Source organism: Trichoplusia ni, chromosome 21, assembly GCF_003590095.1.
Source record: "Trichoplusia ni isolate ovarian cell line Hi5 chromosome 21, tn1, whole genome shotgun sequence".
Taxonomy (NCBI): Eukaryota; Metazoa; Arthropoda; class Insecta; order Lepidoptera; family Noctuidae; genus Trichoplusia; species Trichoplusia ni.
The window spans coordinates 5518376-5543677 of NC_039498.1; the positions used below are offsets into that span (position 1 = coordinate 5518376).

At 35.0% G+C, this 25302-nt stretch overlaps 2 protein-coding genes across 5 annotated transcripts; one reads left to right on the forward strand and one right to left on the reverse strand.

Annotated features, from left to right (window-relative positions):
* Positions 1-1415: 1415 nt before the first annotated feature.
* LOC113504102 lies at positions 1416-9620 on the reverse strand. The gene is made up of 7 exons (XM_026886212.1): positions 8810-9620; positions 8055-8562; positions 7172-7314; positions 6079-6221; positions 4842-4929; positions 3442-3656; positions 1416-1694 (listed from the first exon to the last, which is right to left on the reverse strand). Exons 1-7 carry the CDS (start codon positions 9077-9079, stop codon positions 1577-1579), a joined length of 1485 nt encoding a protein of 494 aa, XP_026742013.1. The 5' UTR covers positions 9080-9620; the 3' UTR covers positions 1416-1576.
* Positions 9621-9812: 192 nt separating this feature from the next.
* On the forward strand, positions 9813-25251 carry LOC113504100. Of its 4 annotated transcripts, XM_026886205.1 has the most exons (16): positions 9813-10481; positions 11145-11315; positions 11867-12199; positions 12385-12453; positions 12720-13079; positions 13599-13655; positions 14262-14327; positions 15109-15171; positions 15807-15851; positions 16236-16307; positions 19361-19498; positions 19905-20027; positions 20498-20585; positions 21174-21775; positions 22289-22711; positions 23378-25251. In XM_026886205.1, the coding sequence occupies exons 1-16, from the start codon at positions 10078-10080 to the stop codon at positions 24846-24848; spliced, it is 4485 nt and encodes a 1494-aa protein (XP_026742006.1). In that variant the 5' UTR covers positions 9813-10077; the 3' UTR covers positions 24849-25251. The 4 variants fall into 4 exon arrangements, with proteins under 4 accessions (XP_026742006.1, XP_026742007.1, XP_026742009.1 ...); XM_026886206.1 differs by lacking the exon at positions 15807-15851; XM_026886208.1 differs by lacking the exon at positions 14262-14327.
* Positions 25252-25302: the final 51 nt, after the last annotated feature.

The window sequence follows — 25302 nt, forward strand, 5'->3', positions numbered from 1 at the left end:
TACCCTTGTTACACAAGATACTTGGTTTCTCACTTTTTTTGGGGTTCCGTAGCTACATGGTTAAGCGGGACACTTATTAAGATTCCGCTGTCAGTGAGTCATATTTTTGAATTCTACGTACCGTCTTAGAAAGATGAATTATTAACGAGTGACATATTTATTGCCGTTATACACATTATTACACATACTAGAATAAATATTTAAAGGGTTTCTTATTATGAACTTTTAACCCGTTTATTAATATAGATAATGTTACGGAACCCATCATTCGTGAGTCCGACTCGCACTTGGCCGGCTATTTAAAAAACCTGCATTAAATAGGCTCAATAGGCCACCTCACTCCTTGCTTATGGTTTTAACCATAAAGTTTTACATATAAATGGGGTAAATGTAAATTCGTTTAAAACGAAAGAAGATGCTTTGGGGTTATAACATTGTTTTTTTTTTTAAACAATCTTTTAGTTTGCTTATATTTGAGATCAAAGTATTTTCAATACAGGGTGTCTATATGTGTATAAATGCGTATTTTATAAGATTATCTATGTGCATAAAGATAGCAACGCATTGCCATACGCCGACACAAAAACGCGGATGACGTAGCCCGGCGGTTCAGCTTTAGTCAGTAAGAGTCTGACACCACCCACTTCCTCCCCCGAGGGGGTGAGAGTAAAAGAGAATGGTTTTCTATATATTCACCCCATCAATTGGCACAATCATAATTCACCCCATCACATAATTTTACGACTATATATCGTGGCGATTCAATGGTGACATAAATTGGACACAAATACAGATTCATATTAATTATACTTTACTAAGCGCCTGTTTTACAAACACTGACAAGCCGTTATCTGGCAGATAAATTGAAAAATATGACATTCTTTGTATGAAAAAATCTGTCAAGTAATTTTACGGGAACTTGTGAAATAGGCCCTTCGTGAAAATATTTACGGAACTACTAAAAATGTATCTTTGAAAAACCTGCACCTGTTATTCGTAAATATGTAACTCTATGAATAAACTTTCGTACAGAGTGTTCACAATTTGAGTTACATTTTTATTTAAGACAAAAAAAAATTCACTTCGCGAATTATTGACACCTATCATGACTCATAATGATTAATGGCTGCTAACCCTAAACCCTAACCACAGCAATAGTATAGATACATTTACTGAGCCCTAACCGTGTGTCAAATTAATGTCGCCAATGTAGGGCCACGTTGTATACTTAAAACTAAAATCCTACCGAAACTGGTTTTCCGGCCGATACCGAAACCGAAACTCACGTGGTCAAGTATTATGGTACTTTTAGGCTTTAGACAGAAGGACTGCATTTAAACTGCAATCCAACTGCAAATATGCAGTTTGAATGCAGTTGACACGACTGCAACAGAACTGCAAACCAACTGTGCGGTCCAATTGCAGTCGGCGTGCAGTCGTGTGACGGTTGAAATGCGGTCCGTCTGATTAGACCCTTATAAGTACTTAAAATGCTGAAATTTGTTACAGTTTTCATTATTCTGCATTACCTTGAACCTTCTCTCGTAGTTTAAAACCCGCATAATATTTTAATCGTCTAATTTCCCTGAAGTACAGCTGGTATGTATAGTTGGTGTTTCGGTGTGACTCCACCTTTTTCTACGATGGCTCGCACTAAGGTGAAAGGATCTATCTTCTTTTTGACGACAAGGAATCTGTAATGAGAATTAAGAGTTGGGATTTTGATAATATAATGTGTGTAGAAAATTTGGGAACATATTTTGTATATCGATGGCAGCAAAGTAGAAACGGACATCTACATTTTTATGAAAATGCTTTTTTTACAAAAATTAGCTTATATTAATCCTACCTACAAGTCAGTATTAATTTTTTTTCAAAATTCATTATAATAAAGAAAATTTGACACGTAAATGAAGACATCTACACTGGATTTTTAAAAAACATCGCAGTAGAAACGGACATTTGAATTTGTCCGCCTTTACTTCGGAGCTTTGACAGATGAATGAAACGTCAACAATGACATCAGTCAGTTGTCACATTCTAGCGCGTACCGGGTATGTTTTCGTGCGTTTTCGTGCGTACCTAATCGTTAACGTTTTGATCTCGTTTTTCCTCCTATAAGTAAAAATAAGACAGTAGTGTTTATGTTGCGTTTAAAATATTGTTCTGTGTTTCTTTTTTATTTTATTTCAGTTTGATATTTGCCTATCTGCCAACGATACCTTTAATAATAAATAAATCATAGTATTATATTGCGTTTTTATTTACAATAATATATTTTACGTGATTTGGTAACTAAATAAATGAGTTCAACTGATAGTAATAGATGGAGATGAGTTGTAGTTAACTCATTTATTGATAATGTATAAAATGTTAAATGCAAAGTAAATAAAGACATCTACAAAATTTGGTCAAAAAAAGTAGAATACTGTTTGCATGTTGCTTAGAAGATGTTCTATAAATATCCTTAAATGTATTACAGAAGATTATTATATTACTTTATTAGATATTTTAAATGGGCACTTTTTTATCACACGTATAAACGGTTATCAGGCAGATGTCTTCTTCTACGTCAATGTTTTTTCAGAGTAAAAAAAGACATCTACATTATTTCAGTAAAACAACGATGTAGCGATAAAACCTATTACACAATTCATAAAGAAGGTTATTTTAAAGCATCATAGAAAATTTCAGGTTAATCGGTTCATAACTCGCAAAATAACCACGCTTTTAAACTAAATCTGCTCTCCTGTAAAGTTGCGATTTTGTAGATGTCCGTTTCTACTTTGCTGCCATCGATATTGAATCTGTGTTTTCGAAATGTTCTTCAAGGAAGTCAGATCTAAAAAAGTTTTGATTGAAAATTTATGATTAGTACTTAGATAGATAGATAGAAGGATACTATGTAAATAATGTAAATATGTATGTATATAAATTAAATATGACCGACAGACATGTCTAAGTTTGTCTCTTCTTGACGCTTAAACTGCTAGACTAATTTTGATACAATTTACAAAATTGTATCTAGCAGGTCCAGATACGGAAACAATTTAATCAGTTACTTTTGACTTTCATTTAGACATGCGGCAGCGTGTGTAATATTACTCGAACCATTTAGAGCTACTTTTGACACCCTTCATCATTTACTTAAGCGAAGTCGCGTTACAGCTAGTACATATATAAAAACAAAACTAGCTGACTCAGCAAATGGTGTTTTGGCTAATGAATTATTTCTAGTTGTTTGTATTTCTTAAAACAAATTATAAAAAAAAATTGTCCAAAAAAAGAAAGTGTGAGCAATCAGCAGATATGTTAGCCGATTCTCAGACCTACTGAATACGCAAATAAAATTTGGTAAAAATCGGTTAAGCCGTTTCGGAGGAGTACGGTAACTAACATCGTGACACGGGTATTTTATATTCTAGATAATGTGTGTGAGACCTGTCGCGTCCATCGCCGTAGCTCTTGGAGGCGAGTCCGGCCCGCTGCGCGCACAGATGCAGGGCGGCGCGCTCGGCCTTGCTGAAGTCCGCGCTGAACACGAGGTCCACGTCCAGCGCGTCCGAGCGCGCGTAGCGCTGCATGAGCTGCCGCGCCCAGCTGCGGAGCGCGCGCATGTCCGTCGTGCGCTCGCTGCCCAGCCCCGCGCGGTTCACCTATATGACATATGTGTCTATCAATCAATCATCTTTATTTGTGAACATCCCTACTAATATTATAAATGCGAAAGTAACTCTGTCTGTCTGTCTGTCTGTTTCGCTTTCACGTTTAAACCACTGAACTGATTTTAATGAAATTTGGTACAGAGATAGAGTTGACCTTGAGAAAGAACATAGGATAGTTTTTATCTCGGACTTTTGAAGAGTTCTCTTGGAAACGCGATATAACCGACCTCGACGCGGGCGAAGCTGCGGGCGGAAAGCTAGTAGGTAATAAATAAATAAATGCGGACAACATCACATGTATTGTTCTGAACCCAAAGTAAGTTGCTAAAGCACTTGTGTTATGGAATTCAGATACAACGAAGGTACCACAAACACCCAGACCCGAGACCATGTAGAAATAAGAATTTTTACATTGACCCGACCGGGGATCGAACCCGGGACCTCAGAGCGACAGCTTGAAACCAGTGCTCTCGCCACTCGACCACGGAGATCGTCAGAATACATGAAAGGTCTTAAAGTATTTTTCTTTTGTGAATCCCATTTTCTACCACTGAAGATGGTGACAAATAAAATTTCTGAATTTACACAGTTAAAAAAGAAAGTATCAGATATGGACTAAGTCACAAATGATTTAGATTACACATACATTTCAGTATCAAATTTTATCATTCAAGAAATCTTCAATAATATAATAAGTCTTTTCTATAAGAAATAACATTAGTTTGTTCTTGAATTTATGCATATTTACTTCATTTTTTATATTATGAACAGTTTCAGAATGATTGGGGCACGTTTTTAACAAGATTAAGGGCACTTATAGACGATGCGAGGAAAACCATGCTGCAATAAATTGTGCAGCCACGCAGGTTGAATATCTAACGTGAAATATGATGGTCAGCAATGTATTACAACTTGGACGATATTTATCGCATCGTCTAAACGGACGCTAAGGCGTTTCTAAAACAAGATTTTACAAATTTCCAGGCAGAGTTTATGTAGGCAGGTGAGGCATCACTCAGATAATTTTTAGGTAGGTTTAAGTTGCCAGTATTTAAAAAATCTAGGCGCTAATACTTTTCTTAGACTGGTGACCTGAAATTGAAATTTAACATGTTGATACGTATAATACGTATGCTCGTTTGCTTCCTATAAAAAAATGAAGAGAATTACGCTTACCATTTGAAGATTAGGCTTGATCGGTTCCGCGATACCCTGAGAATCAGAGCCGAGGCCTCCGCCCTGCCAGCCCATCAACTTCATCATCCTAGGATAAAAATACATACTTACTAATATACACAAAATGTTTCTGTAACGAGGCACAGTTGTTTGTCTGGGTACAAATAATTTATGTTATGTATGCATTTAGAAATACATATATGTGGGGATGAAAGGACAAGATGTCAAGCTGGTAAACTGAGTGAGAGCGGGATAGCGTGAGAGAGAAGGGCAAATTGGAGTAATGGCGAAAGACGATAAGAAAGAAGACGCATGAACGATTAAATAAACTGCTTAATAATTAATTTACGGAAATAAAAGAAGCTAAATGACTATTAAGACGTTTGATTTCCCACATATATTTAACTAACAGTTAAATCAGTTGCCCAGTACTCATATTACAAGCCCTGCTTGGTTTGAGGCTTGAAAGTTGAGAAATATTAGTTGTGTCATTGAAATGTTGTATTATTATTTTACAAGACTTCTTTTAAAACGATTCTCGTCCCGTCTTCTGAGATGGCTTTTTGTATCTTAAAATTCCTATCTATTTTCACCATCACCACCATCATTTCACCATCAAAACTGTACCCTCTTTTTGATGCAGTCGCATAACAAAGAGGGTACGGTATTACATAAGCATTATGAGAATGTTGGAGAGGTCCTTGCTTTGCTTATTTTAGATGACATGGGGGGTAGGCGAGGCTTGATTGATTACGTCAGCCGTAGTTATTTATTTTTTACGAATGGCAACCACACCTTGTCTAAGCTTGAAAGCAAAAGTTTGCTATGTTCGTAAGATTATAATATTTTTGTCCCAGTAAAATCTTATCTCTATACTAAATTCATGTTAATTTTTTTTAAATTAAAATGATAAAATAATTAAATACAAATATAATTGAGAAATGTTTACGTAAGCTTGGGTTGAAGGGGTAAGAGCTTTGCTTACTTCTGCTGACGGGGGGGTAAATAATTCTATTAAATCTGTTCACGTAATATTTGAACGTCAAACGTAGTGTAGGACGCCCATTGGCCAGGTAGGATGACGACTTGCGAAAAACTGCAGGCGGATGCTGGATGCGGCAAGCCGAAGACAGGGCGCTAAGGCGCACATTGGGGAGGCCTATGTCCAGCAGTGGACTACTAAAGGCTGATGATGATGATGAATATTTGAACGGGTCCCTAAGTAATAATGACTTACTTAATAGCGACAGAGTTTTCGACTGGCGTCCCGAACATTTCTTTCCTCGCCTGCTGTCCGTCCACATCCTTGTGTCCAATGGTTTCGCCGAGAGCCACCCATTGCTCCTTTATAAGCACACTGATTACGCTCTTACGAAACTTCTGCAGCAATGGAAAATAAACGTTGAATAAGACGCATTATCTAAAGAAAATGTTTAAAGAACTCTTTGGTTAAATTAAATTTTAATGAAATAAGTCTCTTGAAGAGAAGTCACAATTGCTATTTTTTAACAGTTTACTCACGAGTATTTATAAAGATAGGCCGACTATCCTAGTTCATGATTAAGGACAGTTTTGTCTGAAACGAGTCGGGCGATCCTTATAAGTCAACGCGTGAGTAAACCGTTATCAAATAAATAATTACAAATAAAAAATGTGGAACTATACTGTACATATAACTACAGCAAATAGAAGCAAAAAATTCAAGAGTAATTTTGCAAAATCGACAAAATATACTTTAAATGTATAATGCGTAAATATTTTCGCGGGCGCCAGAAAGTTCGCTATAATGAAAAACATTCGCAAGGCTTAGCACATACATTAGACAAACCGTTATGTTAACTCTAAGAATCATCTCCAAGAAAAAAAAATTGTCACGGGAGAGGACTGGCAGAAGGAAAAACGATAAAAAATAATAATTACAACACATTAGCATCCTCCTCTCTCCTACATTGCCGTGCCCTACAGGGTCCATAGTGTGCTATACTTATATTATGTAACACCTGTTTAACATATGGAGTGCAATAAATATATTGAGTATTGCAATTAAAAAAATACTTATACACATATAACAAATTTCATTGCTATAGAATGTATAGTCAAGGAAATAAATTAACACAGTCGTCTTGAGACTTAACAGTGTATTTCATCTTGTAGAGTTTTTAAGTATAAGGACGACCAGACATTTAAACTACAGAAATACTTTAATAGTGGAAGAGAGACATCGCTTTACGCCATATTTTCTATCTCTCTCCCACGATTACAACAGCCTTTAAAAGATGATAATAGATCTTTATGTACATGTTTCTAGGTCAAATGTCTCCAAAACTTACCTCCCAAGCCAGATTCTCTACAATACTCCTTGATTCAGTTTTGGTACCGGGCGCTTGAGCTATGATCTTCCCTTTGTAGCTTAGAGTGTATATGTCATCAGAATAAGTACTGCGTAAGTGCACCCCGCAAGCCTGAGTACTAGCTACAAATACAAAAAAAAATATCTAAATGTTTTGATTTAAAGCCTAATGATGAGCCTAAATGCAGCGCTTCAGAAATATTAGATTACAGGGCCCCGATTCTGCTATTTACAATGGCCAATAAATGATTTGAAATAATTCCTATTCTCCTAAGCATTTTTCTACACAATAATTGGAAATTCAGTACAGGAAGGCACACCTTTATTTAATACAATGAATTACGAATTACAAAGGATACGAAAAGTGTAATTTTAAGCCAATTTTTAGGTTTTAATTTTTAGCAATTGGACGAGGGTGTGATGGCTGACATTTGCCAAGCCAAGACTAAGGTCCTTTTAAAACGATTTGTGTTTTAGAAATTATTATCAGTTTCTGGTTTTCAAATAGAACACAACAAATGTTAATTTTACTTAAATATTTTATTGTATTGTAATAGTTGATTTATTAAATATACTTAATTGAACCATATTGTATTATTTGCCTTATTGTATGAACGCTATGCACCTTGACTATGTTACTTATTTTTCTGCGGACTGGACAGAGCTTTTTTTTTCCCGAGACTCGAAAATGTATCGAGACTGAAAGCCTTATTTATATTACTGTCCCAATAGGCTATGAGAATAAGGGGAATAGAGAGTGCACATGTCTTTTCGCACGCACTTGTACACTATAAAAGTCACGCACAGCTGGCATGTTATGTGACAATAGCTGCTGTGGCTAAAATTGGTCATATGTGCCTTACCTAGAATATTTTCCATCTTCCTTGCCCATGGCCTGACTAACAGTACCACTTTCCCAAATTCAGTGTTAAACATCTTCTCATTAAACTGTTTGACATCTATACATTTAACATCTACCATTTCCGTTAAATATTCATTCGCTCTTATTAAGGTGGCTGCCTTGTTATCTACTTCTCCTATTACTTTGGTACCATCATCCTCATTTCTACACTCATCAGAGCTTTCATTGTTTGTTTGTAAATCATTGTCATGGAGACCTGCATCATTGGGATGGAGACTTGTGCCATTCTCAGCGACACCTGTGCTATCACTGACGCTAATGTCTTTATCATTGCCAGTGTCAATGGTATTGCCTTGAGGTACAAAATTTATTCGGGGAACTTTTGGCTGAACAATTATTTTTCCTGCCTCACGTCTAATACGTTTGATCTTGTCTCCTGCTGCTACTGATGCAGACACAAAAGTTCGTTTTAGTTTATTTTTTCTCTGTTCTCGATATTTTTGTGCAACCTGCGAGGTTATTTTTTTATTAATTATTTAATTATTTTTCACAAGGTTACGAGTATGAATGAATTCTATTATACATAACATATTTATTTTTTATTTATTTATAATAAAAAAAATAAAGAAAATAATATAATATAATATACCTACTACATTTATTTTATCAGTTACAATATGAAGAAAAGCGTGGAAAAGGCGGGAATAAATAAGCAAAGTTTATTAGCGAAATTTAATTGAAATATGAATGAAATACCTCGTAAGACAGGTGTGTGATCTCCTGCATGACTAGAGGGGGATATCTGCAACCCATTAGCTCAACATTACAGAAAATACGCGCTAAACATATCAATCTTTCTTCCGGATAATTATTTTTCCATCGCTCCATGAAAGCTTTTCGTAAAAGCCAATGTTCCTCACATTCGTGCTCATCCCTGTATTTTTCAACATCCCAGTCTCCATCAAATTTCGCAGTCATATTATTTGTTCTGAAATTACCTATGCGCCGTATCTTCTTGAACGACATTTTCTCAAATAACAACAAGACTCAATCACAGTTTGTAATCAATAATTACCATAATTGTCAAAATAAGTCTGAGTGTTTTCATTTCATAAATCAGATTCTACCAATCACGCGGAAAATAAGATACGGGGTTGTAAGGAATAATAAGCTAAGTGTAACTAGGGCCTAGGGCAATGCACTCATTGCATGATAATCAAGGTGATGATGATGATACTTTGATTTTCATTTTGGGTATTTTATTTGGTACTGTAAACGATAAGTGGCGAGGCGGTGCCTGTGCATGTGGAGTAATATTTTGAAATAAATATCACCTTTTAGACTTAAACAAAACCTTACGTTTTAGCTCAGGAGTATGGAAAACAATAAAACTTCCGGTCACCGGTGCATATATCTCTAAAGTCTAAACACATTGTTCTGTTGTGTTGTATTTACTTAAATAATAAAGATCCTCTGAAATAATAAAGCCCACGTCTTCCTTAAGGTTTCCGTTATACATATTTGACTCAATTAGTGATATTTTATTTATAAATAATTGATACCATACGCTCAACAAAAAAATATGATATGAAACTAAAAATCATAAAATCTATCGATCCAATATGATCGGGTTTCTGCAAATTCTACTATTCAATTTCCTATTTTTGTAACATACGACCATAGACTATAAAGCTAAAAATGTCAGACTGAATATGACATATAAATAGATAGATAGCGGTTACCGAATTCTTCATTCACTATTCCCGGGTTTTCCTTGAATATTGTAATAAAATAAGTTTACCTACTAAAAATATACACAAATGTTTAGTCACATGAGCGCAACGCTAAAACTAGTGTATAAAAACAATGGACACTACATTTTATTACAAGTCCGAGATTATTTTTCGTATGAAGCTTTGGTGTAACTGTCGTGTAGTTGTGATTTATTGTTAAACTTTAATACCGACTACAACCGAACTATTTTCTTAACATTTTACATTAAATATTAAGTGTATTTAACAACAATGTCGTGTGATCCGCATGAAGTGTTATGGTACAACCGGCTGGTACCAAGTCCAGAAACACTTGATAAAAATGAAAATTTACTAAATTTCAATGCTATAGAAAAGGATATTGATACTATGAATTTCGACGAGCTTCTTGAAGATTTAGATTATAACATTTTATACTTAAATTTACTGAAGTTATTACAGTTTTTGGAATGTAAACAAGAGGAACTCTGTTTCCCTTTTATATGTAAAAAGTACGAAAGTATATTTAAGGCAATAGCGCTGGACGTAAATGTCCTGAAGTCGGAAAAGTTGGACGAGAGTTACAAAGAAGTTTGTAATAAAATTATAAACATTATTAATAATACGAAGGAGTTTAGAATCTCCTGTACTCACGAATTTAGAAAAGAATTTAATAAGTAAGTTATTTTTAATGTTTAATTTCAAATTACTTTCATACTTTTCTCCAACAAACAACTTCAAAAAGGATTCTTAATTCATCTGTATTCTTCATTTAACACAAAATAGTTCTCTTGGTCCCATCAAAATTTTGTCATGTTTGGCTCCTTAGTTTTTTAAGCAGATGTATGTTTTATTGATAAAAGAAAAATATTTATTTCTTCTTACAACTAATAAGAGGAGCTGTGCGACATTTTCTACCTAAGCTCTTGAGCGATGATCCTTTCTTATTGTTGATCCCCAAAATAACTCAATTGTTTGTAAACTATTTGATTTATTTTTATTTTTATGTTATACATATAATTTGTGTAGTTTTATTACATTTTCTTCTAAAGCAAGAAGTAGCATCCAAAAAATAAACATTTTTTTTACTCCTATCAAAAACATTTATTTAAACAAAAATGCAGTAATTTATGACTTGCCATTGGCTTCCTTGTAGCCAGTTTCCAGTAGTGTTTGTGGTTTTCTAAGTTATTAAAACAAAAGACTAAAAACTCAGCCTATTTTAGTCCATTACTCTGCCTAGACTTCCCCCAAGTTGCACCACAATGCCCTGACATCCACTCTATAAATGCAATAATAACTATATATGAACCAAAATTAATCAGTATTTGTATTTTCAGTGTCCTTATATACAAAAAAGTATATTCTGAAGAAAACAAAGAAGTGCCAATGCCATTAGCTGAACCAATACCAGCAGCGGTGCCAATGCCAGTGGAAGTACCAATACCAATGGCAGTAGCAGTGCCAGTGCCAATGGTAAAGAGTAAAACTCCAATATCATCTGTATCAAGGTAATTATAATAATATTTTGTATAAAAGCCAGATATCCATTGTATATGAAACAGGTATTGATAAGATGCTTGCTATTGGGTCTCAATCTCAAATTGGGTATATCAAAATATATATATTTCTAATTTATTTACTTCACCAACTTAAAACTATCTTTACAGTTTGAAATGTTCTAGAGATTAACCTTAGAAACACGAAAACAAATTTCAGCAGTAACACGGTTGTTGTGCAAAAATCTGCATAAAATTGTGGTGTCTGGTTATACTACTGTCTTGTTCTTTAGTTCATTAAGCGCCATATTAGTGATACCCCACCATCCGTAAATGTTGTCTTATTTTGCAGTGTTCCTTAATAATCGATTTATGTGTTATTGTAACAAAGTGACAGCGTGCTGTGATGTTGCGCCGTTTCGTCACAACCAGAGCATTTATTAAGCGGTGAAGGGTGGACAATATATATGTCTGTGTAAAAGAATATATGACATTCAAAAAGAACTACTTTCTAGCTTGAATATTTTAATTTTGTTTGTAACAACAAATCACCCATATTCCAGCTCAATGGAAAGCCTAAACATCCCCCAATCGCCATCACCAACATCAGAAGACCCGGACCCAGACATGATAACCAACGAATTCATAAAATTCACTCTCACCATCATACTAGACTGGATAAAGAACACCTCCAAATACTTCTTGACATTCCGTAATCTGACCATGGAACAAGTGGAGTTCATTGAAGATATCCTCACGAGTGTTAAGAAAGGAGAGAGATATGATTATTTGAAGTACAGGGACAAGAGATTGTATACTGCGTTGTTTGAAGCTGTCAAGATTTATAAATCGAAGTATGAAATTGGTACGGAGGCGTCCGGTAGAGCTTTGACTGGGTAAGTGGTGCTGATTAGTTTTTATTGTTTATATGATGGTTGTAAGTTTATAGATAAGTGTGTGAAATGGAATGTTACTGGTTCGTATTTCAAAGTTCGCAGGAAATAATGCGGGCGTCGCTTTAAAAAAATAGAAAATGGAAATGGAGCATTTATTTCTATCTTCAATATTTTCTTTTTTTCAGTAACAGTATAGTGGTCAAGAAACTAATAAAAGATCTAAATGGTGATTTCAAAGACTACAAAAGGCAAAGGTAAGACAATTTTCTCTTTAATTTACAAATTCTTGTTCATTTTTACAACTATAAGAACTATATAAGTATATAATAAAGCCAAGTGTAAATAAATAAAATTACACAGGTTTGGAAATTCTTTAATAATTGTAGGCCTCTGTGTTTCACCATGAAGGTTTACAAATGTATAAAGCCAAACAAATAAACAGAATTTATATATGTATATTCAAGTCACGCAAAGCCTACTTGTACTACTTAAGCACACTATGTTAAAAAAATTCTTACAGCAAAGAAAATTCAATTCAATACGACATACCTGACCCTACAATACGACTCAAAACGAAAGGTCAAAGGGCAAAGGACATTGATTTCCTGAATAAACTATCACCGTGCATCATCAGCGAGACCCTTAAAGAAGTCATAGAGTTCTTGAAGGATGAACAAAGAGCCAGCCTGACCCTAGACCCGGCCACAGACGACCAACAAAGATTCTTCAGACTGATTTTCAGTCTAACTTCTTGCCTATTCTATAACTTCAGGAAGCAATATCATCCGTACCTTCAAAATGTCGTTGATTTGTTGAATAAGTATCCCTGTGAAATGGTTAAGGGGAAGAAGAATAGGTTTAATAAAATTACTGGGCTTAGGTGAGTAATTTTTATAATGTTATAATTAACAAGTAACGATGCCACATTTTGTATCCGTCATATATCTGAAATAATAGCTGCTTTCCGCGCTCCCGCCTGATACGAGTCGAAAATGATCCAACGGGGACATAAAATACGGATGAAAACTATCTAACTATCGTTGTACCAAGTTTAGTCTAAATCCGTTCAGTTGTTTTTGCATGAAAGAGTAACAAACATCCATACATAAAAACTTTCTTATTATTAGTAGGGCGTGTATGTCAATATTGACAAATGGTGCTGGAAAACATATCGAGTAAATCGCTCGAAGCGACCTAGTGCGGCTAATGATCAAACCTTCTATATACGGGAAGAGGCCTGTGCCCAGCTACGGGACGTTATAGTTTGCTAGATTTGCCTGCACTGAGATCGAACTTCTACTTTACCTAAATACAAATCTGTGTCTAGAACCGCAATGTTACCACATTCTAATAAAGACTATTTTGAACCTTTCTTTATTAATTAGTGATAATTTTCTAGGGTCGTTACAATCGTGAAAGTACCGGCGTTTGACAACAAAAAAGCCATATTGCCACCGTAAGTATACATTCTCTTTCTCTTTTCTCCGTCTAAATCCCCCATACTCCTCCATCATCCGTCTCATTCACTCATAATCTTTTATAATCCGAAAATATCTATAAACGGCAGTAGGATGAAATAGTTATAGTAGTAATAATTAGCTTTTCCTAAGATTTACGTTGAAATAATACAATTTTATGTTTTTATTTAAAGTATGTATTTATATTTTAAGTTTAACTTTTCCAACGGCAAGTTACATTTGTACAAACTTCAATATTGAAATCAGTTGTTATGTGAGTAGGATACATCATCACTTTTACAAATCTGTTTTTTTTTGTGACATTTCCTATCTGTTAACCCTGAGAAGAAACGTCGAAACAAACTCGGGGGTCGATTATAAAAATATACATTATGTTATATCAAAATCATTTTCCGTCGTCAAGTCAAAAATAAAACGTACTACGCTTTGATGAAACTTTTCTAGAGGGAGTGTCACTTCCGTACATTTGAAAGATTCGATCAACATTAACATTTGTAAAAATGTTACTTGCCAAGCGGAAAAATACTTTAATGTAATGAAAACAAAGTTTGAAATTATTTTAATGTATTATTTCAATATTTTAGTGAATCAAGACAATCTTTGAAAAAGAAATTTGTTGAGAATATGTCGGCGCCACCCTCACCGACATCGTAAGTACATTTGTTCCGCTTTATACCTCCTAAACCCTTATTTCTCCTCATTTTTCCTTAGATATATTGTTGTCACCTTCCTGTCTTGCTGAGTACTATATGCCGTTTGTTTAGGCACTGAAAAGTCCTGGTGGGTCTTTTTGTGTTAATTTTAGAATAAAAAGAAATTAATCGATTATATAAAGCTATAGATATTAGATAATAAAGCGAAACCTAAGTTATGTACTTCTAATCCACATCTTCAAAGTTTGATGATAATCAGTTAAGTATTTTTCGCTTGAAATACAAATTAAATGAGTAAAGCACATCCCTTACTTATATGATGTAATCTTGGTATAAAAAGTTACGCCGAGATTATTGGCCTTTTTTAGTACCTAAACATATACTAGCTGTTGCTCGCGACTTCGTCCCCGTGGAGTTATGATTTATACCTGCCCTGTTTTTTTCACATTTTCCATTGTATCTTCGCTCCTATTAGTCGCAGCGTGATGGTTTATAGCCTAAAGCCTTCCTCGATGAATGGTCTATTCAACACAAAAAGATTTTTTCAATTTGGACCAGTAGTTCCTGAGATTAGCGCGTTCAAACAAACTCTTCAGCTTTATATATTAGTATAGATAATAAGATACTATTTCTCCCATACGATATTATTAATATTCCATCTAATATTAGATTAATATTCATCTCATTGCTAATCCAAAGTCCTAAAGATATCCTTTTCACTCTCTTTTGTTAACCTTTTTTGAAGATTTCAAAGTACATATTTACATTTTTCTTTCAGCACTAGGAACATTAAAAAGGCTAAGCTTTCAGACTCGGGGACCAGTACACCATCAACATCAGCGTAAGTGGGGATCCTCCTATCTTCCTATATTTCCAAAAAGTATTTATTTATTGGATTTTTTTTTAACTGGTGTGTTTTCTTCTTTGAGTATTTTCATTTATTTATTGGATTTTTTTTTAACTGGTGTGTTTTCTTCTTTGAGTATTTTCATTTATTTATAAACTCGGATTACCAATTACGTTAACACAGAATGAGAAAAATAAATACAGTATTAGGATTAGATATTAAGTACACACATTATTATTACATTAGAATATTCAGTTAACATTTCGATTAAAATTTAGTACAATTAACATTTAATTATTATATAATATTATTATTTTCGCATAAAATAAGCAGATCATTTCACAGAATTTGTTGTCAAAAAATTCACAGTCGGCATTAGCTTCCAAGATTTTGTTGAAAGCGTTCAATACTTAAGCTTCTATTTCACTGTTTTTTTTTCTATTTCAACCGTGTTCAAAGTGGGGAGGTTCTCAAATCGTTTTTTTTTCGGACCGATTCTGTTGCTGATATGAATAGCTGTCTTCTATCAGTTTTTGAATATCCATTTGACTGTCTTCTTTTTTATTTAAGTTTATATTGAGTTATTTTGATTTTATTTTTAGTTATTTTCTTTCTTTTTGTTATTGTAGTGAGGCAGAAGACGCGAAAGCTATGCCTCCGCCTAAACACTCAGAGTAAGTGATCTTATTCCTCCATACTCCTTAAAGAAGAATCTTTTCCACTATTAAAATGTACTCTTGTATTGCACATAAATTGTAAGTTAGTTTTAAGGTGGAAAACATTGTAACAATTATTTTGAAACAATAAATATATATTTGATTTGATTTGAAAGAACTGAAATCACAAAATTGTAGTCTTATTTTTTAAAGTCTTATTTTTAAATAGGAAGAGATCTTTGCCCAATAGTGGGAAATTAGCTAGCATCCGCATAACTCTATCAGCATCGATGTCCGTAATCGTGGTTATATTCAACTTTAAATTAGTTCAGCGTCTTAATACAGTTGGTTTTCTATTTATAATATTTTAATATCTTAGAAAAACATTTTTATTTATTGCAGTTTACCCAAAAAGGAGAGCAAAAAGTCAAAACAAAAGAAGAAAAAATCAGCGAGAGCTACTTCGTTATCAAGGTCAGTTATTTTCCATATCGTAATCTTAGATCTCATTGTATTCACGGGATAACTTCATGTGAAGAGACCCGGTCGTTGTAAAGGCGTGCACGGGGACACAGGTCCAACATGCAGAGGCCTTGTTGAGAACTTTAATATAATATGATAGTTTACTCTATTTGATGGATCTATGGGAGAACAGACATGAAGAATCCAAAGTATATGCAATGCTATTTATTGGACAAGTTCCTGTATTAGAGCTAAAATAGTCAGTTATTTTAGCGGTTGAACATCATGCCAGTCGTTTTACACTAACTTATGCCTTTGCACTCATTAATATTAAGGAATAAGAAATTGATGAAAACTTTGAGTATTAAAAACGCCACTACGAGTAAAAAGATTCACTGCCAGTCTCAGAGACAGTTAAATTCTTTAGTAATACTCTAATCTAGAAATGAGGAACTAAAAAAAAATAGGTATTTTTAAACAGAAAACCTCTAAAAGAGTGAAATGCTGGATGAAAATGTATACGGAGGATAAATTGATTTCGGAGTTAATGAAAATTTTGTAGCTAGAATATGTTAATATTTAGGTTTCTAATAATTGTTTAGTATGCACGGATTTGTAAGCTCGAGATTACAGGAGCCGAGCGAATGCAGGCAAGTAATGTTACTTTATCAAAGTTCTTTGTAGTTTTTTTCGTTAAATTATGAACGACTTATGACAAACGAAAAAAAAAACATGAGAAATACTAAATCAGAATCAATTGTGGATGTAGGACAGTGCACTACACGGCCTAGAGCGAAATAATACTTTAAGATTAGCGGTTGGGCCTTGATTTCAAATATTAGAACATTTAGAACCGTTCCCAGTGAACAAGCGAGGTGATCAATGCACATTTATTCTTTACGTCACTATGAGTGCAGGTCTTTGCTGACTAAAGATGATAACTGGGTAGAAAAAGTCATAATCTATTTAGTTACATTAATAAGAAATAATAGTCAAGTATTTTTGCCTCTTTCTGAACAACCAAAATCGGCAAAGAATTGCCAATCTTTACTACAGTTTATGCATTCAAGTTTACGAGACCATTCGAGCTTGTGACGTAAAGATATTAAATAGTATCAAGTTTAATCCAATTTTCATTCATTTGTCGGCCATTGTAAATAGTGATGTTGCGACTTTGATATTTTTCCAAGGTTGTGTATCAACATCATAGGCCTATGGTTTAAACTCTGACCAATCATAGGATAGGAGTAACTACACTTACTACTTACTTTAAAATGAGTTAGCCCCTAATAAACTAATTCTCTTTTACAACGCTAACTAAGTATCCACAGAAAGCGTCAAGTAAGACCAAATGATTAAGCTAACCTGTCCTTATATCTCGCCAAATAATTTACTAAATCAGCCACCTTATCACCTCATCACGATTTTCAGTATAACAGCTTCAATACACGGCCTTCGTAACCAATATTTTCTATCATTCATTAAAATTCAAGCTTGTGTGAATATCATTAATTATAATTTAGCATGTGGAATAATGTGTAATATTTTTTTATCGTATAGCTGTAATTGTCTAGTGGTCTGATCGTTGGACTGACAAAAATAAGGTTATAGGCTCATATTTATTCCCTGGCACCCAGTAATCTGTGTGTGTGTGTGTGTCTGGGCCAATATTTTTATTTTGTCTCTCCCCAGTAATTCCTACCTATATTTTAATGATTAAGGTACTATATTAAACAAGCTTGCTTATCAAATGTAAGAATACTCGCACATAATTCGCCGTCAATACAATACCTTAATTAAAATTGCCCAATCAATTCGGGAGCTATTATTCCACGGACAGACAAACTTATAACAACACATGTTTAATTGAAAGCTTTATTTTTAGTGTAAAAACATTTAACTGCCCAGCAAAGTTAGCACGGGTCGACTAGTGTACCACTTTTTTGTATATAAATATTTTAGAACTTTATTGCTTGAGTGTATGTTACAAATTTAAATTTAATGCCGACAATTACCACTACGCTGAATGTAAACAGTGGCTTAAATAAAGTACATCTGGTCGTTAAGTTACCGGCTGGTAAAGCTTATGAATCGCACGAATGTAATACAAGCGTTTGTGTCATCCACGAATGCTTGTCCTGAGTCTGGATGTCTTTGTGCATGTGATTTGAATGTTTGTGAAACCCCTGCAGTAAAATTTTATCTTCCTGAGTGCAGGAGTCGTTAAAAAATACATATTTTAGGTACCAAACTGACAAGTCAAATTCACGTTACTTGTCGAAAATTATTATAATTACTATACTTTTATTCGTGGTCATTCATAAACAGAATTTTTGTATGGATAGTCGCAGGTAGAGGTTACTAAGCAAAACTCACTGCGCGCGAGGTGTTGAATTTCGATCCCCGTAAAGGACAAGCTTTTGTGTCATCCACGAATGCTTGTCCTGAGTCTGGATGTCTTTGTGCATGTGACTTGAATGTTTGTACAACACCCCGCGATACAACTATTACATTCTTTAGTACGGGAGGGAGAACCTTGTATTGTACTTTTCGCGCGATTGCTTGGCGCTCTTTTCGGCGAATTGGCCAAATATTCGGTCCTGAAAGAGTGAAACCCTTTTGCCGAGCGTTTCGTTGTTCTGTTATTATAAAACATAATTTTCCAAAGTGGACGATAACGCCCCCTTGTGGGCAGTGAAAGCTACAAGGCTAAGATAGAAAAAAAGCCTAGCTCACAATAATTTATTTTATGTCAAGTTATAAAGAACTTTAACTGGTTTTAAAGGGGGTGCGTTAATTTTTTGAGGCGGGGGCGTATGAAAATATAATATTTGAGAACCTCTGCTATAAATGATCAAGTGTAACACCACCATTAAGTTTCATATTCGTCTCCTATTCTTATGCCCTTAGTGCTATGCAACCGCTCCTTCATTGTGGCTGACTTAGTAACATATGCAGTAGTATAAAAAGGCTATGTAGATATTTAGAGGCGTATGATGCTACATATAATAAAAATATATTTTAAAAAATGCACCTATCAATACTTTTTTTTTCTATAATTTCAGTGGTATATGCTTTAAGCCGGCTGGCGGAGAGGGGGCGAATAAACCTGCCCCTAGAATAGTACAAGAAGTTGTATTAGGCGTGAGGAACATGTGGCCAGAAGCATTGACGCCATCTACTAAACTGAAACGGAGTGGAAAGTGAGTCCAATTTACATATCTTTGTAATAAAGAGCTCGTGGTTAAGTTAGTTGTACGATTCAATCGAACAGGGTGGCAAAGCTTGGTACGGTTGGGATGGGGAGGGGGTAACCATGAAAACAACGAGCTTTGGACGGATCATTAAAACAGGGATGGGCCCCGGCTGTTAAAGGTAGTCAGAAAGTCTGACACACAATCTTACTAAGGGGTATCGTGTTGCCCAGGTGGCTGGGTCGAGGAGGTCAGATAGTCATGCTGCTATGCTAAATCATTACATATGTCTTAATGTCTTATTTTTATCACGTCGAGCAGTCACTTTTATGCCAAGGATCGGAAGGGTTTTTAATTGATTCATCCTACTCACAGCATAGATAAACGTTAAAATTCGTATTATAATTACTTACAGATGTACATCAAAAACGCAAGGGAAGCTGAATCACGAGATGAAGACACTGCGGAAGCGGCTCGAACAAAACAGTGAACTGATAAAAGCTCTCTCCGTACCTGTACAGTCAGAAATAGCCATTAAGTGAGTAATAATAACTTCCTTTTCTGTATAAACGATCCCCGCCATAATGTAATTTAATCTTTGTGTTGCGGTGGGTTTCACAAATATTCAAGTGACGTGCACGAAGACACCCAGACTGTCCCAGACTCAGGACAAGCATTCGTGTATTCGTGTGCATCCGAGTGGCATAGGCCACGCAGATCCCTCTATGCGCGATATTTCGCGTGTTCGAACCCCGCGTAGGACAAGAGTTTCTATGATCCACTAACGCTTTTCCTGGTTCTGGGTCCTTTTGGATGTGACTTGAATGTAAAATCCTCCGTGACACAAGAATTAAATTCCTCAATGTGGGTTTAGGTTAAAAAAAAAACATTTCGATTACAATCTATTTTTTTTCCTAATGACTAACTCAGTCACGTCCAAATCGTCAACATTGGTACTTTAATCGATCACCATCGATAAGAATCGATTAATCTCTCGATTGTTTACAGAATGATGCGGGATATGGGCTGGGATGGCGGCGCGTTGGGGACCCGCGGCGACGGTATCACAGAGCCCATCATGCCTATATTGAAGTTGGTAGGTATTATATGTAATAAACTATAGTTAAATATACTAGTTCTTGTACACCACTTTGTCTGCTTTTCTACATTGTGCATAATAGGGATAACAACTATTTTTGAGCTTTGAATAATTATGAATACCAATTTTTTCCCTCGTTTTTATACACTCACTTTTCTTGTTTGTCGTGCCGGTTGGAATTTTGCAACTCAATTTTGAGGCACTTCCCGGTAAGCTAGCAGTCTGATATTGCGATTTACAACTTTAGAAACGGCTGGACCGATTTTGATGAAATTTGAATGGAGTGCACACATTTAAAAACGTGGGTTTTTATTTTATTTTAATCTATTGCTTATTTTACATTAAAACAGTTTATCTTTATGAATTCGTGTTGTTTAGATAAGGGTCAAAGTAAGTGTCTCAAATGTTTTAATTACCTATCTTTCCGAAAAAAGATTTTTACAGACCTCTCTTCCATATTATACAATAATCTTAACCATCATATAGACAGCTCAGTTTAAACTTCAAAAAGGAGTTAATATCGAAACATACATTATTGGTAAACCTCCCAACTCAATCACCCAATTACATTATCTTGTTTAACAGAACGCCGCCGCTGGCCTCGGTCATGGACCAAATCAAAAACCACCAGTAAAACAAATACAGCCTAGCAACAAGACAGACTCAGAAACAATAGACAGTGAAACAGACATCATTGTCAAGAAAACGAAAGAATTACTCAAGAACCAGAGCTTCAACATCATATTCAAGCAAAACATTCCAAACCGAACACCTCCAAGCACCCAAAATACAACACCAAATGTTAGACGAAGCAAAAATAGCATTAGAAAGGCAAAACAAACTATGAATATCATTGAACATATAGAGAAAACCGTTAATAAGAAGAAAAATGAACCAAATATACACAATAATGAGTTTAACGATCCGGCTGACTTTCATATAGACATGCTCAAAGCCATATTAGAATTGTTAGCGACCAATATAACAACGAAAACTATTAAGTACCAGACTCATGTTACTAAGAGAAACAGACTTTTCTTAAGGAAACTCATTAAATGTCTGGCGGAGAGAAAGGCACCGGGGATTGAGATGGGTGAATATGTCAAGGGCGTTATCAAGGATATATTAAACTTGTATGATAAGATGCCAGGGGTCATTGTGTCGGCTTACTTACCGCATGGATTCTAGTGAGTATGATTATGATGTTACGGCACAAATTGCACATTGTAAAAAGGTTTAGATCACAAGGTATCGTGATGTGGCTGTACATGAGTAAATTCTACTAATATTATAAACGCGAAAGTTTGTATGTATGGATGTTTGTTCCTGTTTCACGCGAAAACACAGAACGGATTTAGGACGAAACTTGGTATACAGATAGTTATATTACCAGAAATAACACATAGGATAGTTTTTATCCAGATCTTATATCCCGTGCGATCATTTTCGATTTTTAGCGTATGGGCGCTAGTAAGTACATTAATAGCCGAGTGGTTAAGGACATCGCCAAATCCTCTCTACGCGACATGTTAGGGTTCGATCCCCGCGTAAGACAGGTATTCATGTGATCCACAAATGGTTGTTTCTGAATCTTGGTGGTTGTGTGCAAGTGACTTGAATTTTTGTAAAACCCCATCGCGATACAGGGAACCTACACAAATACTGAAGTCATAATTTAATTTATTATTTTTTCCTTACAGCGAAGTAGTCTTGACAAAAATCACCAAATCACGTGTAGAATTCGCTCAAGAATTGTTAGAAAGGCAGAAAAGAAAACAAACAACTGACGATTTGATCGCCGAAATGTCTAAAGAAGACATTATGACGTTTTTGAAACAGCTGGCCCCGGCTTATCACGGGAAAAGGACCTTTAAAGCAATGCAGTTAAGACTGCTTATCGTAATAAAGATTTTATTCTTTGTTATATCGGATTTTGAGGAGATTATTTTCGTGAGTAATCGGCCGTTGCCAAGTAAACAGAAGAATTTCCTTAATACCGCTCTGAATATGTACAATAAGAAGATTACAAAGGGGTCTTCGCACCTTGAGAAGGCTATATCAGTGGAAATTACAAACCGTATGGGACAATATAACTTCTATGTGACATATTCTTGTAATGATAGGTGAGTTTATTTTGTTTTTTCTTTATAATATAGAGCTATCAACATTGTTGGCTGTCGACTACCGACTGTCCAGCTTTTACGGCAATCTACTGAACCAATTGTAATTGAATTTAGTACACAGATAGTCTTGAGCCTGAGAAAGGACATAGGCTGCTTTTCAACTGCAAAAATCTTTTAGTGATATCTGTGCACGGGTTTTATTTTATAATAACCACAACATTTTCCACATATTATTATGAAGATTATGCTATGATGAGGATTTTTGTATTGCTTTTTTATTATTTTATGAGGGGGTGGGATTAATTATACATTCTATCCATGTTTTCATGTTCATTTTCCAAATGGACTCTGGACGTAACCACTGTTAGGGAGATTTCTTGGGTTTGTAGAAGTAATGAGACTGCTTCCGAAATATAGGTGCTGGTTTATTTGCAACGGAACTTACCAATATAATTAAACGGCGCGCGACGCGTACAATGTTCACAGCTGATCGGTAAAGTGTGTGTGCGCCGCGATTCTCGTACTTCGTTGCTCCCCGCACCGCGCTCCCCGCTGGACCCCCCCCCCCCCGCCAGTCGCGCCTCTGACGTCGTTGCTATGTGCGAGAGGTTTCCGAACAACCACCACTCTCAACAGCTATTAACTAATATAATATATGTGTTTCAGAAAATTCGCCATACTCAAAAGGAGGTGCGGTGAGCCAGTACCAATATTCATCAAAAGTTACACCTACACATTCAACCTCGACGATTTCATTGACCCCAATGAGGTTGCGACAAAGACTATGAAGATATCCAAAAATAAAAGGTCAATGCGCCTCGTGACCAACTACAATGGACCAAATCTACAAATAGTTGTTAACCAAAACAATACACAGACAAAAACTAGTGTTGTAAACCGTAAAGCCGTAGATAATGTTGCCAAAGACATTGATTCCGATTCGGATGATAGCTACGCGAGTGATGAAGAAAGCCAAATTACCACCAGTGATTTTACTGATGATAAAACGAGTAGTGTTGCCAGTGATAATAAAGATAGTGTCAAAAATATTTTCGTAAATAATCCTATAGTTAGTAAGGACGTTTCTAAAAACATTTTATGCGAAGAAAATGTTGTGCCTACAATTAGTGTGAAGGACGCTATTAAAAATAAGGTTAAAATAGAAAATAAAGTTGTTGAGAATCAACAAATAAGTATAAAAACCAATATTAAAGATTCTATGAAAGAATCGCATGATAATGTAGATGTTAGTGTTGTTCCCGCTACGGGAGCGGAAAATATAGATTGCATCGAAGATTGCAATATCGATTTCAATAACGATTTGGTAGATTATGAATCGAGTGATGAAGTCGATTCTATTGAGGAAATCGATTCGATTAAAGATGAAGAAATCGTTATAAACAAGGACGACGGTCCCGTAAATTCCGTTGCAAAAATTAATCCAGCTAAAAATGATCGCGCCATCGATTTTAAAAGTGACGTAACAAATAAAGAAAACTCTTTCGATATAAATAAGCAACGTGAGACTGATCGTGATACGCTTTTAAAGGTAGTTGTAAGTGAAAAAAAATGTGATAAAAGACATAATAGTGATGTAACTCTTTTCAAACAATCTGGTACAGTTGACAAAATTTGTCACGAAATCAGCAATGTGTATATCGTACCTGTTAACTTTCCGAACGAGTGTATCAATGATGTGTACGCAGAGGAAATTCAAAAACTAATTTCGCACACTATATTGACTTCCAGGCAGCTAGAGCTGCCATTATTAATGTGTCATGGCCTCCAAAAAGGCGCTTTAATTTACACTTGCCAAGATAAAAAATCTTTAGCTTGGCTGAAAAGCACTGTAAGTGCCGCAAGCCATTTAAAAGTAATAGATGGGCCAAAAGTTACAAAGATGGCGGTGAAATTTCACTGTCTTTTTGACTTTAATGTACCGTATTTATTCACGATGATTGAGAAGTACAATCCAAAGATTTCTACAAGTAAATGGATTGTAGAGAAATCCGAGTTTTACGACGATTTCGTCCTATTAGTGATTCAAATGGATGAAAAATCCATAAATATTTTACACGCCTCTGGACTCGCTTTGTTCGCTGGCATCGACAAAATCGAGTTCAGTCTAATTTTTTAAGAATAAACGTTTTCCTACATATTTTTGTATTTTGTATCTTTGTCTAGTCGGCACAAACTGGGAATTATGATTAGATCAAAAGAAAGAAAAAGTTTTAGTTCTATATTACTGTTTCAGTTTAAAAACGTATTTTTTTATTTGTTATAGTTTACTAAGGTTAGAAAAGGGTGAACAAAGACGCTGGGTGAGGCAATTTTGGAAATTTCCTGCCTTTTAAGCTACATATAGCGTTTATTTTTTAAGGAAACAATTGAGATTATAAAAAGTATTTTGTATAACATACAAAAACCTCACATAAATGAGTCTTTATTCACTCTAAAAAAATCTATTTACGCCATTTTATGGTACTAAATTATCTCTGTTGTCGACAAATTCTGATTATTAAATAAACAGTATTACGGGATCTTCTATTTTTTTATTTCTGTTCTCTACTTTTTCAAATACATTCAATGGG